The sequence below is a fragment of the Anas acuta genome, chromosome 2 (genome assembly GCF_963932015.1).
Source record: "Anas acuta chromosome 2, bAnaAcu1.1, whole genome shotgun sequence".
Lineage (NCBI taxonomy): Eukaryota > Metazoa > Chordata > Aves > Anseriformes > Anatidae > Anas > Anas acuta.
In genome coordinates, this window is record NC_088980.1 from 113,399,465 (window position 1) to 113,417,896 (window position 18,432).

General features: G+C 37.1%; 1 protein-coding gene across 5 annotated transcripts in view; it reads right to left on the reverse strand.

Annotated features, from left to right (window-relative positions):
* The window catches only part of ASXL3 (ASXL transcriptional regulator 3), a 129,947-nt gene that overhangs the window by 18,837 nt on the left and 92,678 nt on the right, over window positions 1-18,432 (reverse strand). For all 5 annotated transcript variants that reach the window (XM_068671778.1, XM_068671775.1, XM_068671774.1 and 2 more), the window contains 2 exons: window positions 932-1,028; window positions 369-474 (listed from right to left, as the gene is read on the reverse strand). In XM_068671778.1, the coding sequence (XP_068527879.1) occupies window positions 369-474; window positions 932-1,028 (203 nt within the window). The remainder of the gene's footprint in view (window positions 1-368; window positions 475-931; window positions 1,029-18,432) is intronic.

Genomic DNA, 18,432 nt, shown 5'->3' on the forward strand with positions numbered 1-18,432 from the left:
TTTCTGCTGGTCTTCTGGTCTGTAGAAGCTGTCTTTATATTTTGCAACAGGGAAGAATTGCCGTAATGCCATCTTTTAAAAGATAATTAGAAAAATACTCACATGCTTAGGCCTTGTGTCTTAAGCCTTCCTTGGAATGAATTTTTATGGATGAGTTACGAACCTTTAAAAATGCAATTGTAATGCAAGTGCAGACATGCTGCTATAATTCTACTCACAACTTCTTATATCAGGGAATGACTGCCTTTGATAACCACTTTATTAAGTTTTACAGCATATGACTGTGCTATGTGAAGCAGAGAATTATATTTTCATTTGCTCCTAAAAGAAAATGAAAAAAAAAAGCTTGTATTTGCTTCAATACTTACTTTTCACCATAAAACCTTTCAAAGAATTTTTCTTTCCAAGGTTCTGTTTTCTTTTCCTTTTCAATCTCTTGTCTGATGCGCAACTGCATTTCTGGAGTAAATTCCCCTAAAAAACAAATACTAACATATTGAACAAAAGTTGTCAAGGATTAGTTTAATGGATAATTATAAACTACAGATACACAGATGATGTACAGTGATTTCTGTTACAGTCATCCAACAATCCCCTATAAATATATTTAAAAAACAAAAGACAGTGTGACATTTACCATATAACATTGCTATCTCAAAGTATATTGGTGGGATTTAGTCACATGCATTTATGCTTCCACAGCTGGCAACGACGAAAACATTTTTCTTTCTTTTTAACTGTCAAAATAAACTGTCACAGCAAGTTGTAAAACGGTATACTAAATTCAAAATGGAAGTAGCAATTTTTCTTTTTCTGTATTATTGCTGTATTACACTTTCCATTTTAAAAGTATTTCTCAAATGTAGAAACAGAGGCCTTCTTCATAAAAATAATTAAACTTTGGTAAATCTGAGAACAAGTAAAGAGTTACCTTCTGCCAATCGTTGTTTCCACCCTTGTGCTGCATATGCGAAGAATTCATTATTTAGAGCGGAACTACTGAGGCGCAAAACTCCATCACTTCCCATCTAGAAAATAAGCCGATGGTAGCAGAAGATACTGTCAGAAACAGTGTTAACCAGGATTACATAAAAATGGAGTTCCAATTAAGGGAAATGGGAAGGGATAGAAAGTGGAAATAAAAAAGGAAATCACCTCCTATTACTAAAACAAAATTTTCATTATGGTCATTACTGTAAACGCATATGAGTTAATCCAGCATCACTGTGCTCTCTTCAACAGTAATGTCATCACTATTACTGGTGTCAACTCAGTTTACAACTGATGTGTTTTAATCACAGCTCTCTATGTTGAGCCTAGTATGTCCAGAGCTATGGTGCACAAGCAAAAATCAAGATCGTTATTGTACTTGTGCATCTGCCTGGAATACGGTACAAAACAAATTAATTAAATATAATGAGGAGAGTAACTTTGCTATATTTCTCAATGGTAAACACACTTAACAGTCATGCTAGCTAATGTGCTGTACTGACAGAAGAGTGGATGATGAGTAACCTTAACAAAATAACTAGTGTAAATGCAACACTAAAAGCAAAAACAGCCATATGCATAATTTTATAGGCATCAAAAGTGTGAAAGAACATTATAATTATTTTACTTTCTACATCTGTCAACCATTCAGTGATACAACACCATTAAAAGTCTAAATTACAATATTTTCTGTAATAGTTTTGAAAAGCAATCCAAGTATTAAGCTTTCTTCTACCATAAAACTTGATGCTAATTTTCAGTTTGGAAGGGTATATTTGACTGTTGAAGGAATTCTAATAACTAATTGAAGGAATTTTAATAACTGGAAAAACAAAACAAAACAAACAAAAACAAGTAAGTGGTGATATCACCTGTAGCATAATAAGCAGACAATAAAAATAAAGTAGTAAATAAAGAATGGAAACAGCAGAAGAGATAACATCAGTAGAACAGTCACTCTCACTACAGGTCATTCTACGTCTTCTGAAGTTAATAACAAATAAATCCTTGAAAATGCCATTGGTAATCTAGTAGTAAAAAAAGATACCATATTTCCAGCATATTAACATGTGTTTTAGCTATGTAATATCCCTTAACTCTCAGTACTTGTTTCATACCAGAGGCAGAAAGCAGCAGATGCGTCAGAACATTTAATGATATTTAGCCATGTCTCCCTCACTGAGGTCTATGTTTCACAGATAACATCGTCTTTGCTTTCAGAAAAGCCTTTGCTAATTTACTCATTTCCTAGGTGACATCCTGTCCTGTAATAATCTCATAGGAGTAAAACAGGAAGATGTGAAGTACTGAAAAGAGAAACAGACGTATGGCCTCTGAAAAACAGGCAATGCAAAAGGCATTTGATTCCATCCAGAAACCTGTATGTGCATGGTATCAGGGTCCTTCAGTGGGATACACACCTACAGTATTGCTGCCTGTGATCTCCTGCTAGATGGCATTGTTTTGCCAACAAGTCAGAGGACTTGTATTCATTAGGGTGGATAAATAATGCCTCCATGCTTCTCATGATGTGGGTTGCAGAACACCTTAATTATAGATTGCCTATGACTAAAGAAACTGGAGAAAAAATGGAAAGAAGCAATGAAACATGCAGCAAAAACAGCAAGAAAATAAAATCTGTGAAAGACCAGAAACATGTATTTATTGTATAAAGTAAACTGGTTATTTTTTCTTTGCACAGCTGAACTTTTTGGGGATATAGTTAAATTCCCAATTAGTATATTAAAGTGAGATTTCAGATACTGTTGTCTCTTGCATCTGAATAAACAAATCAGCAGTTGGTCAAAACCAGAATTTGCACAACTTCATAAAAAGGTAAGATGAGAAGTTATAAAGAAAATAATCACGAGTAACTAAATAAACACTTTTTGTTCCCCAAAGAAGGATTCTGAAGCTACCTTCAATTTCAACATAAAAGAAGATGAAATAATGACACCCACTCATGTCAACATAGGTTCTACTACAAACTTCAATAAAATCAAATTTCCATCCCAAAATCTGACATTGTTTTGCAGGGAAGAATAATACAAAAATGAAATTATTGTCATTTAACCTTGCTTAAATGTAGTCTACCTTGTAAATACAAGGTCCTCCTGAAACCCCATTGCTTAGCTGGTGGCAAACAGTGAAGTCACATTATTAGCCAGATCAACAAATCTCACAGGAAATTAATAATTTACAGAGACAAATTCTCTGTTAAATCAGCAAGATGAACCAATTTATCCTAAACCCATACGATCATTAGACTTCATGCAAAGACGGAATGGACTGCAAGAGGTGGAAAGAGCAGCAATCCACCTGTAGATTGCATTAAATATAATATGAAACTGTAGCCAACTGCGATTGAGCTACTTCACTGGGCTGCATAAATCAAGAGCATTATGAAGACTGTCAAGTTAGATTACCATGTGAATACAGGAAGAACAGTATTAGCTTTGTTGTAACTGTGTTATCATAAGGACTTGAGAAAAGAAAGGTTTGTAGGAAGAGGTACTGCATCTTTTATTATATTGGCTACTGTAGTTGAAAAAGTGCTAAGCTTTTGGTAGCAAAATTTCTTACAAGGTATTCAAAAGGAAATGCAAACTCCAAGCTAAATGAGCTAAATGAGTTAACCTAACAGAGGTTAACTAGACCACATAACAGAAATGGATGGGGCGGAACTGCAGAACAGAAATAAAATGTTAGCAGGGTCATAGGTAAAAGGCTATTAACTTCTATGGACCAGGAAGAGAAACAAGGAGGAAGTACTTGTGGAAGGAAAAAAAAAAAAGAAACTTAGGGGAAAAAGAAACTTAGGGGAAAAAACAAGGGGGGATAAGAGCAAGACAGCAGTGGTTTGCCTAAGAAGAAATACTGGTATAGGTCAACCAGCAGCAATGGAAAAACAGGTCATTTGTGGACCAATTTAGATTATTTGTCACAGAATCACAGAATTGTAGGGGTTGGAAGGTACCTCAAGAAATCATCAGGTCCAACCCCCCTGCCAAAAGCAGGTTCCCTAGAGCAGGTTGCCCAAGTAGGTGTCCAGACGGGCCTTAAATATCTCCAGAGAAGGAGCTCTACAGCTTTAAAGTATTAGGAAAATATATTTCCAAGATCAAAAACATAAGGATGCTTACATTAAAAAAATAAAAACAAACTTAAGGAAAAATGACTGCTGACTACATCATTGTCATTGCCCCGATGAACTGTCAACTGGGAAAAGCTATACTGAGATTTGTGTTCAGGTAGCCACAGAAATCAAGGAAGATTTAAATAGCTGGAACAACCAAAAACTAGACAGGAAATCATATAATGATACAGAAGGTGGAAACACAATAATAATTAGAGGAGAAGCTTCCAGTGGTCTATTTTAGCACAATATGGAAGAATTCAGACTAAAACAAAATGGAGGGATGTTGAAAGCAGGCACTATTTTGTAAACACGGTACACATAATTTAAGTTAAGAGAGAACAAATAAGATTAAAATGGAGAATTCTACTTGAATGTAACAAGACTAAACTTTTAAATCAAATAGGATTTGGAACCCTCCTAAATCAGCACATAACTTAGCTAAATTAATGCATAGCAGTCAAAATTTCTTCTTCAAAAATGCAGGAAAATATAGAGTTGGCTGACCTCAGTGACTTCGCTGAACATGCTCAGAAACATGAGATCAAAGAACACCTGTGCTAAGAATGGAACAGGAAGAATGCATTCACTCAGTTAAAGCTCAAAGAGAAAAGGATGACAACAAAAAAGCTAAAGGAGCTCTACGGCTTAAGAAATGAAGTGAATGAGAGAATTTTTCAAAATGTAATAGGGGAACAAAAAAATACTAAGCAGAAAACAGACACACTACCAAATGAAAGAAAACAAAAGCTAAAACAACTACCAAGAAGTACAATCTTTTAGCTATTTTTGATTCACTTAAAGATTTCTACACAGGAAAAAAAAAAAAAAAGGACAAGTTTGAGCAGTCATAAAACTAGTAATTGTACATCTAGTTATTTTGAAACAAACAAACAAAAACAACAGGGAACACTTGTCTACCAGAAACAATGATACTAACAAAGATGTTCTACTCTTTTTCTCAATACACTAGTCAGGTGACGTTAGGCTGACATTTTTTTTTCTGCTGTTAAACTTGGAAAGACCAAGTGGTCTTCTTCCTACAATATTAGCTAACATATCCTCTACTGAAATCTTATCTCACTCAGAGAATACACATTCACCTAATCCAAAAAAATTAAGCGGAAACTGAAATTTTTGAAGCCAAAGGGTGTATTTACTTCTCTATCCTCTGACAACGGGGACAGCATAATTAACCACTACTTCTAAATTAGAATTTGTAGAAACATGCCAATAAAGCAGTTCTTAAATACACTATTAAGTTTTATGGCATTTAAAAAATGCTGTCCAGCAGAGACAGTGTGTTAATGAGCTGGAACAACAAACATTTCTTGAGAAGTTTATGTTGTATTCTACTGAGCTTTAAATTCTGATTGAGCACAGTGATAGAATTATGTCTCAGAATGAATACCTCTAAGCAGAACTCACGGTGGCTTTTAGAAGTTCCTCATTTTTATTTAAAGCTAACAAAAAACACCCAATTCAAAAATATTTGCTAAAAAAACAACATCTGTTTGCATTACAAAGCATTAAAAAGTCAAATGCTGTTCTCAAGGAACTGGGTAATTTTTCCACCAACAGCTACTTCCATTATATTCCTCCAAGTTCTACTGAAAAATCTCTTGTGACAATAAGGCCAGGGTTAATTTTGCAGTTCTACTTGAAGAAGCATACTCGTTTTAGTGAGGATACAGCAAGCGCTGCATGAGAGTATATGAGTAGGTTACCTTATCTTGGCTAGAACATCAGAACACAAGAAATTAGCAAGTCTACTATTTCTGTCTTCCTTTCAAATGATTCAAACCTCTCCCTATTTATAAAAATAGTAATGACCCACTACATCTAGTTGCTATGAAGTATCACATATTTCTTACATGAGAGCTTACATGTGAATACCACATCATTTGATCATACCTCACAACACAAAAGCAAACAAACAAAAAGCAATCAGTGAGACAAGTAAAAATTCATCCAAACTAAGTGTTCTGCATCACTTATGGAATTATAAGCTTTTTACAAACAGCTACTAAACCTCTTTTGTGCTTTTATATTTTGTCCTGAGGGATGAACTGTCCTATAATTCACAGAATTTCCCAAAGGTGTTTAAAAGGAATCATGTGCAAAAGACGGAAGTTATGAGAAAATACATTTTGACACCTTTGCATTACAGATTCCAAAATATTAAAAATGAAAAACTTAGCAGCATTTTTATTACACACAGGAAAAATGTATTTTGTTTCTGTATATGGAGACACACCACTGCTATTTTGTAGCATGGAACAAAAGCACTTCTCCAGTACTGGGCACCAGCATCAAATTGACCTGTGAGAGATGTATATAGTGCAAGTACCAGACTCTGAAGATGAGACAACCTTAGTGACCGACTTTCTTAACATGTTACGATCTCCCTTGTTTCATCTATAGAATAGAGACACAGACTCAGATAAAGCTAGCCCTATAGCAGAAAATCACATATAAGGCACTCATAGCAGCTCATTTTCTCACAATAAAATTTCAGTTAAGGGCAGGAGGCAGGAATCGAGTTAGCACACTCATTATGCTGAAATCTAACAAAAAACTAAATCAGCCACATTTGGGATGTAATGTTACAGAGACAATCACTTTGGAAAGATGGCTAGATGGATGACATGACAGGTTTGGCTCATTTTACTCTTGACAATTTGACAATCACAAAGCAAAAGTCCACATGCAGCAGGGAAGACTGGTATCTGTATTTTCCACCAAAGATCTCTAAAACTAACGGGAACTCGTTCCAAGAAAAAGGACTGTTTGAGTACAAGCACACAGAAATAAACACCTATTTAGATGTTCTTATTCATCAGCCTGAAGGAGCTCCTCTGTCTTCACCAACAGTAAAGGAAGCCTAAAGAAGATCAGATTCCTAATCAGGGCTTCTACACTTGCAACCTAAACTAGTCAGCATGAAACAGTGCTCCTCCTACCCTCTCCATCTACATTGAAACATGACGTCAGTAGAAATATTTGTGATGTGCCAGATACTTTGTTGCTCCACACAATCACAAAAGAATTAAAAATTTCTACCAAATCTGCTGAAAAGTGATGGGAAGCTTTAGAACAGATTGCAACTACACAGCTCAATATGCACAAACTTCTACCAAATGGACATCCTCTGAATGCAGACTAGTGTAAACTGGATGAGTAATTTGTAACACATATTTTGATGACTGATTTTTGTGCTTTTCTTACACAACCATTATACTGGGTAGGCCAAACATGCACAAATTCATATTTTTTGATACCACACATTTCCACAACCTCTTACTGGTCATCATGAAGTTTGATGCATGAATTGTCCAGCATGGGTTTTTGTCAGGAAAACAAAACAAAACAAAACAAAACAAAACAAAACAAAAAAAACAACAACCACAGATTTCACAGTCATTATCATCGAGCTAGGTGGTTCATGTTGTAACTGGAGTGAACTGCCTTCTCTTTTAAAATCTCTACTCTCAAAACAACAGGCTATCTACTAAGATTACTTTAGCCACCCAAGTACAGGTGCACACAACAACAATTTCTAGCTATCAACTGACCTTAGGCCTGAGCCTATTTCAAGACTTGTGAAGCAGTACGTGGAATGGAAGACAGAAAGTGCACAAATAATTCTGACCCAATGCACAAGCAAGAGCCAGGTGATACTACCAAATACCAGCATACACTGCCAAAACTGCACATTTGTCATCAGTGGCAGTATGCCACTACTGGAAGTGCTTTTGGGATTCTCCGAAGAGGTAAATAGAAAGGGAGAACCATTCATCACAACAAAAACAACATCAAAACTCATACTTTATAGATGATCATTCAATGAAAAAGATCTCACTAGCTCACTAGTACTGCTATTTATACCTACGGTAACAGTACCAAAGGCATGCAAGCCTAGACACTACAGCTTTATACAAATGCAACTTAAAAAGAGACAGATGGAGGGGTCCCTGGCTGGACTTCAGTTTGAGACTAAAACAACTAACGTAAATGTCTAGACATGGCCTACATTTCTTATCTCCCATTAATGTCAATGGATGTCTAGCCAGTGCGCTCAGTGGAGCCTAGAGGACTATTCTGATGACCAGTAAGCTGGCAACTGCTTTCTAGAGAGACAAACAGCTCTCCAGGCTCTGTTTTTCATGCATTGACTACATCTGTGTTGTCTTTAAAGGGAGTTTATACACTTAGCACACCTGCACATCCAAATTTAGATGTCTTAATTTGGAGGTTATGCCACCCTCCCCTTGTCAAACAGCTCAGAAATTAGCAAGAAAGCTACAAAGAGGTAACACACTGCAACAAATGAAAACTGTAACAACAAAGGCACTGACCAAATTAATTTCTGTTAATTGCTCATAAAACAACATAAGAGACAAGGTAGTGCATTTCTTAAAGGCCACCTACCTTGTCATTAACTGCTGAAAACTTAAAAAAAAAATACACACCATGACACACAGAGCAGAACTAGATATGTGCTCCACAGATACATTTGGATAAAATGTTCCCCATCTAACCAGTCACAAACAAGCTCCTGAGGATTGACCTGACGGACTATAAACTCACATGGCTGTTGCACAAGGCAAAAAATATTACATTCCTATCCCTCTCGAAACAGCATATTAGAAATGGGCACAAGCAAAATTTAAGTAGTCAGTCTGAGGCAACATTAATTAGTTTACATGTGTAAATGTTTGGCAAGTCTAAAATTCAGATACCAAAGAACAATGGCACCCAAGCACATAAACAGAGAATAAAAAGCTCTCTGTGTACTAATCCCTTCAAACCTTCATAAATCTTTATACACAGAGAATTGTAATGTCAAAATCAGAACCTGTTCTGGCAAAAGACAGGAACCAGTCCCAACAACAGAGAAAGAAAAGCAAGTGGTCACAGCATCCAAGAGATTTACCACCTCAGAATGGATTCAGAGGGGGAAATGAAGTGGAATGAGGGACAGCAGAGACCCTCAATAACATCTTGGGATGTATGATGACTGTAAAATCTACCCATTTCACTGATTATTAAATTTGGATGTCCATCTACCTTTGATCTGAGAATGCAGTGAGAAATGACAGTGACTGGATCAGAAGTGCCAAGGAGGCTGTAAGACTCATCATGGAGCCTAGGGATCTGCTGATGTTTTTAACAGCACAGAGTGACCATGAAGTTGTGGTTGAATAGCTGTTACAGTCAGACTGGCTTTGGCATCTTTACCTATGACAGGATGCCCAAGAATGTTTAGATATAAGGCAATAGGTAATCAAAGATGGAAAATAGTCCTCACATAAGAAAGGAACATGCTGTGATGATTAGCTAAATCCTTCAAATCTTACTGCTGTATTTATATATGTGGCCCAATAATATGGGCAAATCATAAGGGAATAGTCAAGCCCCCTGGTAAAGTACACAACTAAATCAACAAAACCACACACGATGATTATTAGGTAATGCATCTCTGCCCAAACCAAGTTTATTTATAAAAGGAGGCATTAAAGAAGGAGCCAATATGATGACAGTGGAAACTTAGCCCAGTTTCTAATGGCTGAACACTAATGCAAGTACTACAAATGGTACATAGAAGGTCTTGGAAGATGTAGTTGACAACCAATATTTTGATTTACTAGGCAAAATGGAGATATGGTAATTCATATAACTCATAGTAATATTAAAGACTAAAGCTTGTTTGTGAAAAAAAATACTAATGATAGCAGAATAAAAAAAAAAAAGTGTTTCAATTAAGCATACTTTCATAACAGCAGAATTAGTTGGGTGAATCCCCCAAGGACCCTATGCAAGCAAAAAAAGAAGTTAAAGAAACCTCACAGATCTCTAAATAAACAATAGTGGCCATACCAAGTGCAAAGTATCCTACAAAGGATTAATTGGGATTGTACAATGAGACCAGATTGTGTTAGTGAAGACCCCACTGTTGATCTCACATCATGCAGGGAATGGAAATGAGGTCAACTTACTAAGCAAGAATACTACAGTAGAACATAAAAGGCTAAAATGAGATGTGGTTGGCAATGGACATATCAATCTCTGAAAGAAATAATTTTGTAAGTATATTAGGATCAAGAAGATGATGAAAAGAAAAAAAAAAAGGTCCACTGTGCAACACAGCAGAAAAACAAGAGGGATGCATAGACAAAGCTAATGCTCATAATGCCTTTTTTTGCCTCCATCTTGACCAGAAATATCTGAGGTGTTTAATGGAATAAATGACATCAACAAAAGGCTAAGATCTTACTCTTGAATAAGAAAGAAGCTGAATACTTATACATATTCAAAACAGCTCGGCTTGATGGACCAACCTCCCAAATGCCCAGTTGAGAATCTATTTCAGAACTACTAAAAGACATATTTCGTGAACACATGGAGCAGCAAAGAGGGTCTGGGACAAATGCAAAAATATACAAGTTTATATAATTTTATGTATACAGCATATATGTGTCACCTGTGTGCAAATAGGGGGAGATAAGCACACCTAGCCTTACAGACCATGCCAGCTTCAGGACACCTCTGTGGCCTACACATAGTCTCTTTTGAGATGACCTAGGGTATCCAAAGACATTTGTATGGGTTGATCCTTGGTGGACATAACCCAGAAGCTACAGGAGACCTACACCCTTTCGAAGAAGCAGTTAGGTACTAGACTACATACCACTTGTCTCGATTGGTACAAGAAGCCTATGGATACTATGGGTAAGTATCTTGCTTCCTCCCTCTGTTTTCACGCTCTGGAGAATTTGTGCCATGATTAAAGCACAAGATATCACACTATAAACAACTGCTTGGAAGTTAACGTAACAGCCAACATAGATTTGTCAAGAACAGATCATGTCAAATCAATTTACTTTCTTACTGACAGCATGAAAAGCCTTGTGATAGAAGAGAAAATGCACAAGTTTTATATCTTGATTTTAACAATAGTGTGTCACATGACATCCTCTTAAGCAATCTAGGATTTATAAATTGCAATTAAGTAGCTGCAGAACTACTCAAAACTTTTCTTAGTGAACTATTGTTTATTATTGTTTTGTTATTGTTAATTGTTTATATTATTATTATTATTGTATATTATTTTTGTTAGAAGTGCTGTGATTTCATAAGATAATAGCTTAGCTTTGCCAGCACACTATTTAAACCTTAGATTGTACTTAGCTCCTCACTATCGTAAGTGGATGTCATAGCATGGAGCATTGCACCTTCTCAGCACTGTCTTCTGTCTCTGCTTGTCTTGCACACTCTTGGTATCTGGACCCATCTTTCTCTAACATAAACCTTTCAAATTGGCCACCACATTCATGCTTTGTAACAGCTAGGAGGAGCCTTACCCAGTCCATAAACAACTCCTTGACTAGCAGTTGACAGCTGATGCATATTAAAAAGCCAGGCAAGATACCATCTATTCTTTAGTCTGAGTGTGACGTATCTGCAGAACAGACTTCTCATCAAGTCTAAAAGCCAGAAATTATAATTTGGATATACATTATAGGTCCACAGAATAGCTGCAGAGAGTAGCATTATGAGGCCATACACTCTGTACATGCCAATATTTTCTATAAAAGCTTGTTACCACTGCAAATTGGAGAAAGCACACACAAGGGAAGAAGAACTTACATGTGCTTGTCAGTCTCTAGACTATTTAATTTCTGGCTGACACATTCTTCCAAAACTCTAACAAGGTCTGCTTGCATTTATCTTAGTCTGAATTCTACATAATACAAAACAATGATCCTCTTGCTCAGTATTCTGGCTAATAATCCAGGAAATCCAGGAACCAATTATGTCAAGTTCTCCACAGCTAAAGCTTTCCCTGTCAAATAATAGTTGGCAACTATAAAACTTAACTCTAACACATTTAAAAATACTTTTAAATGAACCTACATGTATTTCTAGTATGAAAATTGTTAAGGAAGTTTCTCCTATTTCTACAGAATACTGCTGACTGTTCAAGTATGCCGTTACCTATCTGAAAGTCATTTTTCCACTTATACAACTACCATTCAATGAGATTGTGATAAATGGAACCAAACTAAAAGGATGCTGTAACAGTTGGCGAGTCTGTAATAGAGAACGAGTGTGAAAGCGCTTGAGTAAGAGAAGGAAAAGCAGCTGTAGTTGTCACAAAAAATCTGTAAGTTCTGTTAAACACTGGCTGCATTTCTGATGACAGGATTTCTGCTATACAGCTCATTGTTAAGTGAAGATACTACATTTTTCAGCAGTCAGTAGTATGGGAATGGTACCATATGGTGACGGTATCAGATAAAATCAGAAGTTTGACTGACCCTTGATAATTGCAAGGAACAGACAATGTAGAGAAAACTTGCAAAAGACTCCATAATGGCCAATCATTAGGAAAGCTGTCAAAGGGAAGATTTCTATTTCAGTTTAGCTTAGGTGGCATATGACTGAAAAAGGGGATTTTTATTTCACATAAACATTTCAGCACATTAGATATGTGTGGCTACTATATATGCATCAACCATCTTCTATTTATATCTGATATAGTGTGCCAACAATCAATGCTAACTTTAAGTACACAAAAGACTTCCATGAATTAGTTGCGTACTGGATAAAATACAGCACTTGACTATTATTAAATTTGCTTCTCTTCACATTTAATTTAGTTCTGGTAGATTAAAAAAGACTAAATCCAAGAATTTTGTTTTTTAACAAATGTTTATGGTTCATGTAAATTTTGGTGTACGGCCCATTCTGTAGCTTTTCAACTTGATAGAACTTTGAATTTAATATTCAAGATAACGACTTAATATTATTTATTTAAGTAAAGGGCATTTTCTTTCTTTCATGCAGCCTCCTTATTGCTGCTTAATAGTTGACCAAACAGATGTTTCTGCTGAGTTGTCCATAATTTTGACCATATCTTCTGTACAAGTCTAATTTAGAAACTACCAGTGAAAAAACTCACATCATTATTTCTAGCACAAAACAGTGTATGTTTTCCTACATTTAAGCCTCACTAACGCCATTAAGCTTCAATGTCCAGCTTTGAATGCTTCACTATGGAATGCCTCAGTATCGGATTACTGACATTTTTGGGTAAACCTTACATTGTAAGAGAAATGGCCGCAAATATACAGAGCTCAAGAGTCCACAGGAAGAAACTGTAGATATGATAGATAACCCATAGTTCCCCCAGATGTGGTGGGAAAGCAGAGTCCGGAGATCTAGAAAAAGGAACTGTATGGGGCATCAGTGGCATTACCAGGTCCTAAAAACAAAACAAAACAAAACAAAAAAAAACAACAAAAAACCCTGTCTGAGGTGCCCCAACATGAGAGTTGAAGACAGAAAGAACCATCTTCACACAGTACACTTTAAATAGGGATAGAAGTCAGAGGCCAGGCACAAAATGTGATATACTAACAAAGGAAAACAAGAACACCAAGAAATTAAAGGGCTAGGCTAGCTCACTAATTAACAACTAATGTGCTCTCTTTACTCCTGGTTTTCCATATCCAAACATTGACACACACAGAAAACAGATTTCAAATCCTGTTTAAAAAATAAAATAAAATAAAAGAGGAAATAAGGCAACAAAGAACCCAGAAGATTATGAAGAAATAAGCCCTAACCAAGATGATTCTCTCAAGAAGAAATCATTTCTCTCAAGACGAAATCATGACACATTAACCTAAATAAAATTTTCTGACAGGACTAAGGAAAGAATGAGCAGTAGAAAAAAGCTACAGAATCATACACAGGACCTCTAGAGGTCACCTAGTTTTCAGTCATTCCAATTCAAGCAGTTTGCTTAGGGCATTGTCCACATGAAGCTGGAGTATCTCCAAGAAGAGAGCTTCCACAGCCCCTCTGGACACCCACTCACCGTGTTTAGCCACTCACTGTGAAAATATTATTCCTCATAATCAAATCAGATTTTCCCATGTTCCACCTTGTGTCCAGCACCTCTAATGCTATCACTACATGACACCAGGAAGAGTTCTGTCTTCTCTACACTCTACCATTAGCTAGCTGTGGAATGACATAATATCCTCCCACATCATCCTCTTCTGCGTGAATGAATCCAGCTCACCTGTGCTCCAGTCCTTCAACCATCCTGGTAGAACTTCACTGGGCTTACTTCAATATGCCAATGTCTTTCTAGATAGAAAGGCTATCAGTAATCACTTCTCTTGATCTGTTGGCTGGGCTCCTGCTCATACAACTCAGGGTTCTGTCAGGCTTCTTTCCTGCTTCTTTTCCTGTTGGCTTACGTACAGCTTGCTTGCCAACCAAGACACACAGGTTCCTTTGTCTTTTTATGAAGATGGGTGCAATGTTTCTGTTTTCCAGTCACTGGGGCCCTTCCTCCATGATGTTTCAAAGATTTAGACAGCGGCCTTGCAAAGACATTAGGAAGCTCTCTCAGCACCCTTGGACTGCAGGCCATTGCTTCTCATATATTTCTATGAGCCAAGTTCTCTCAAGTAATCTTGGCTTGGTCCTTATCTACTGATAGCAATTCTCCTTGAATGCCTTCACTAAGCTCAGAGGCCAGGGAGACCTTGTTGGTGAAAACGGAGGCAAAGAAGGAATTATTACAGGCCACAGTCACTACATCACAAACCCCATTCAGCAGTGGTACCAAATTTTCCTTGTCCAGGCTATTACTACTACTGTTGCAATAGCTGTTCAAGTTGATTTTGATGTCCTTTTCACATTCCAGCTCCACCTGAGCTTTGGCTTTCTTTACACCACTCTTACATGCTAGGGCAGTTTCAAAATTCCTTCTTCAGCCTGTTCTCACTTCCACCTCCACCTGCATTTTTGTGGTGGATCATGGTCATGAGTTCCATTCTTAGCCAACCTGTTTTCTTGATACATTTATTTGTTTTTATGAGTATTGGTATGAAAACTTCTAATTCTTGGAATTCTTAGAATGCTCACTTGCCAGCTTTCATGAGCTTGTCTGCCCTTCAGAAATGCCTCCCATGGGATCCCACTCACCAGCTTCCTTAACAAGCTGACGTTTGTTCACCTGAAGGGTCTATACTCTGCTACTGTCCTTATTCACTCACCTCAGGATCCTGAACTCCACAGTCACTATCACTAAGGCTAGCAAGGCCATTTATTAATACACCCCCAACCTATTAAACCCCCAACAAGTTATTCCATGCCATTGAACAGCAGATCCATCTGTGTATAAATCTCAGCAGCCTACTCCACTAACCACTATCAAGAAATATCCTGATACCCTCCAGAAAACTTGTTGTTTGCTTTCTATTGTGTTGCTGTTCCAGCAACACGAGAGATGTTAATGTCTCCCATAAGTAAGGCCACACCTACAGTACTGCGTCCAGTTCTGGGCTCCTCAGTACAAGAGAGAAGTAGGCATTCTGTGATTCTGAGATAAAAAACAAGACTGTGACACAGATTTCCTCTAGTTACTTCAAGAAGAGTCTATTGACTTTCTCACCCTATCAAAGAATGGTTGAGGTTGGAATGGACCACTGGAGGCCACGTGTTCCAATCTCCCTGCTCAAGAAGGGCCACCTAGAGCTGCTTGCCCAGGACCATATCCAGATGGCTCCTGAAGACCTCCAAGGAGGGAGACTCCACAACAACTCTGGACAACCTTTCCAGTGCTCTGTCACCCACACAGTCAAGTTTTACCTCACGTTCATAAGAACTTCCCAACAGACTCCCATGTGTCCATTCCTTCTTGTCCCGTTACATCCTCCCATCAGGTATTCATACACACTCATACATCCTCCTGAGCTTTTTCTTCCCTAGGCTGGACAGTCTTAGCTCTCTCAGCATTTCCTTGGAGGACAGAGGCTACAGACCCTTCACCGTGTCAGTGGCCCTTCACTTGAACTCTCCAGCAGCTCCACATCTCTCTTGTACTTGGGAGCCCAGAACTGGACGCCATATACTAGGTGTAGCTTCACCAGTGCTGAGCTAGATCAGATGGTATAACAAACTCCTGTCAAAGTGTCAGCTATGCCACTGGCCTCTTCTCTGATCCTGACCCACAAGTTCTCAACCAGACTGTAATCCACCCCACAGAAGAGCTCCATACGCATACTTTATTCCTTTACATAGAGTGTAAACTAATCTCCTTGTCTTTCCCGCCTGTCTTTCCTGAAGGGAAGCAAATTTTCATCAATGGTAAAAAGGAAACTGAGACATGTGCAGAGAAATGGCACAGTATAACATTGGAGATGAACAGAAAAAAAAATAAAGTGAGGGGGGTGGGGAGTGGAAAATGAATAGTAAAAGAGTTGGTAATTACCAAGTTTAATACAAAATGTTGATTTCAGGTCTGGAGGACACAGATGGTACGAATGTGAAAGAAGTAATGCAGTTGGAAGCTACAGAACATTTGAAAAAACACTCAGGACTTGCCAAAAACACAGACACAAAAGGATAGCAACTGTTTCTTTGCCTGAAGATAAGGAACATTTAGAGGCTCATCTCAAACACAAGAATGCATACACACATTTACTCACAGAACTATGACATTGAAGAAAAATCTGTCCTTCAATCTCCATGTATTTAAAGCCAACAACAATGGAAGAAATTCTGAGTTTAAAGTAGGGATATGGGAATATAAGAAAATTGCTTCTGAGAAGATGCAACCTTTCACGACCCTTTTGCTGCTGTGGACACAGAATACTAAAGCTGAGAAGTACAAGAATAATAAGATAGATACATTCAACATAAAGGGTTATGGTAGACAGCAACACATGAATCTGACCTAAGAGCTGCTCCCAGAGCAACAAACTCAGCCAGTCTAACTTCATGTTTTAGGTAGATGACATGGAGAAATACTTGCTTATGCTATACCTCTCAACTCATAGCAATACTAATGTAATGCAACTTGAGCGCTAATGTTCACTCTGTGATTTCTCTTCCATGGGTCTCACATTTTAGCAGCAGAGTGACCCAGAATATGGCTAAATTTTATTTAGTCCTGATGATGAAGTTATCAGTCCTTATACATGTAAGTAAAACTCTGTCATTCCCATCTGACCACCAACATAGCACAGACAGTTTGTCCTTGAATGCAAAATGAAAAGACAGATTCTGAAGACAGATGGTGAAAGTAATTCTAAATATTACTTCAGTCCTTTAAAAAACAACCAGACTAAACTTAGAAGTAAAATATTAAAAGACGAAAAAGAAAATATCTACTACCATAGGGATAATTGCTTCAGACAACAAGAGGAGAGGAGAAGAAAAGGAAGAGTCTTTTAAAGAAAGAAACAAAGACCTTTTCCATCTTCACTAAAGCAGGAAATATGCCGAGTAAGACTGAAGAATTGCAAACATATGTTTTCGAAATGAAATGTGACTTGTTAATTTAGACCTTGTCTAAATCAAGAAGACAAGTGGGATAGCTATATTCATTCCAATACACTGTAGTGTCAAGAACGACAATAGAATCCAATCTGGTTGGGCTCAGATGCAAGAAATTAAATGAAGAATTTAAGGAGAATAATGAACCCAGCAAAATGAAAAAGATAAAGCATGTTTTAAAATGAAGCAAAAAGCAAGTAAAATGTAAGGAAAATCAGAATATGCAGCCAAGAGTACCTTCTAACTGCATTCAAATTATGAAAATTTTGACTAAAATTTATTTTTCGATTACATCCATCATATGATTACCAATCCCAAGCATGTCAGAACTTGTAACAAACAGCAAGTATTTACAAATGCGCAATACAAATACACAAAACTTATTTCAGAAAGTAGGCTTGGAGAAAGTAAAAAAAAACTATTAAATTACCCAACAATAATGTTGGAGAAGGCACAGAAAAAGCAATATAAAAGCCAGAGTCTACTCTTCTAGCTTCTGATAAAAATAAAAGATTTATGCCTTTGGTCCAGAGAAACAGGAGGCGAGGGGATGTTATATGTAAACATCTAAAATTAGTATATTACTTTGATGTGTCATAAATGAAAATCCTGCATCCTATCCCATTTCTGTAGCCATTAGAAAATTTTGCCTGCCTATGAAAAAAAAAAAAGGCTGTATGTTCTTCTGACAGGAGAGAACAAGCTAAAGGAAATCTGAGTTGACGTAATTTACAGACAAAGAATAGTAATATTCTGAAATAATTGGGAAAAAACCCTCAACCTCTTTTTGCCTTCTTTAAACAAGGCAAATATAGTGAATAGAGATGTTGAGTTACAAAGGGAGACAGGCAGGCAGGGAGGGAGGAAGAGACAGAGTTAAAAAGAGAGGGGGAGGGAGAGGGAGAAAGAAAGGGTAAAAAAAAAAAAAAAAAAGAGGGAGAGCG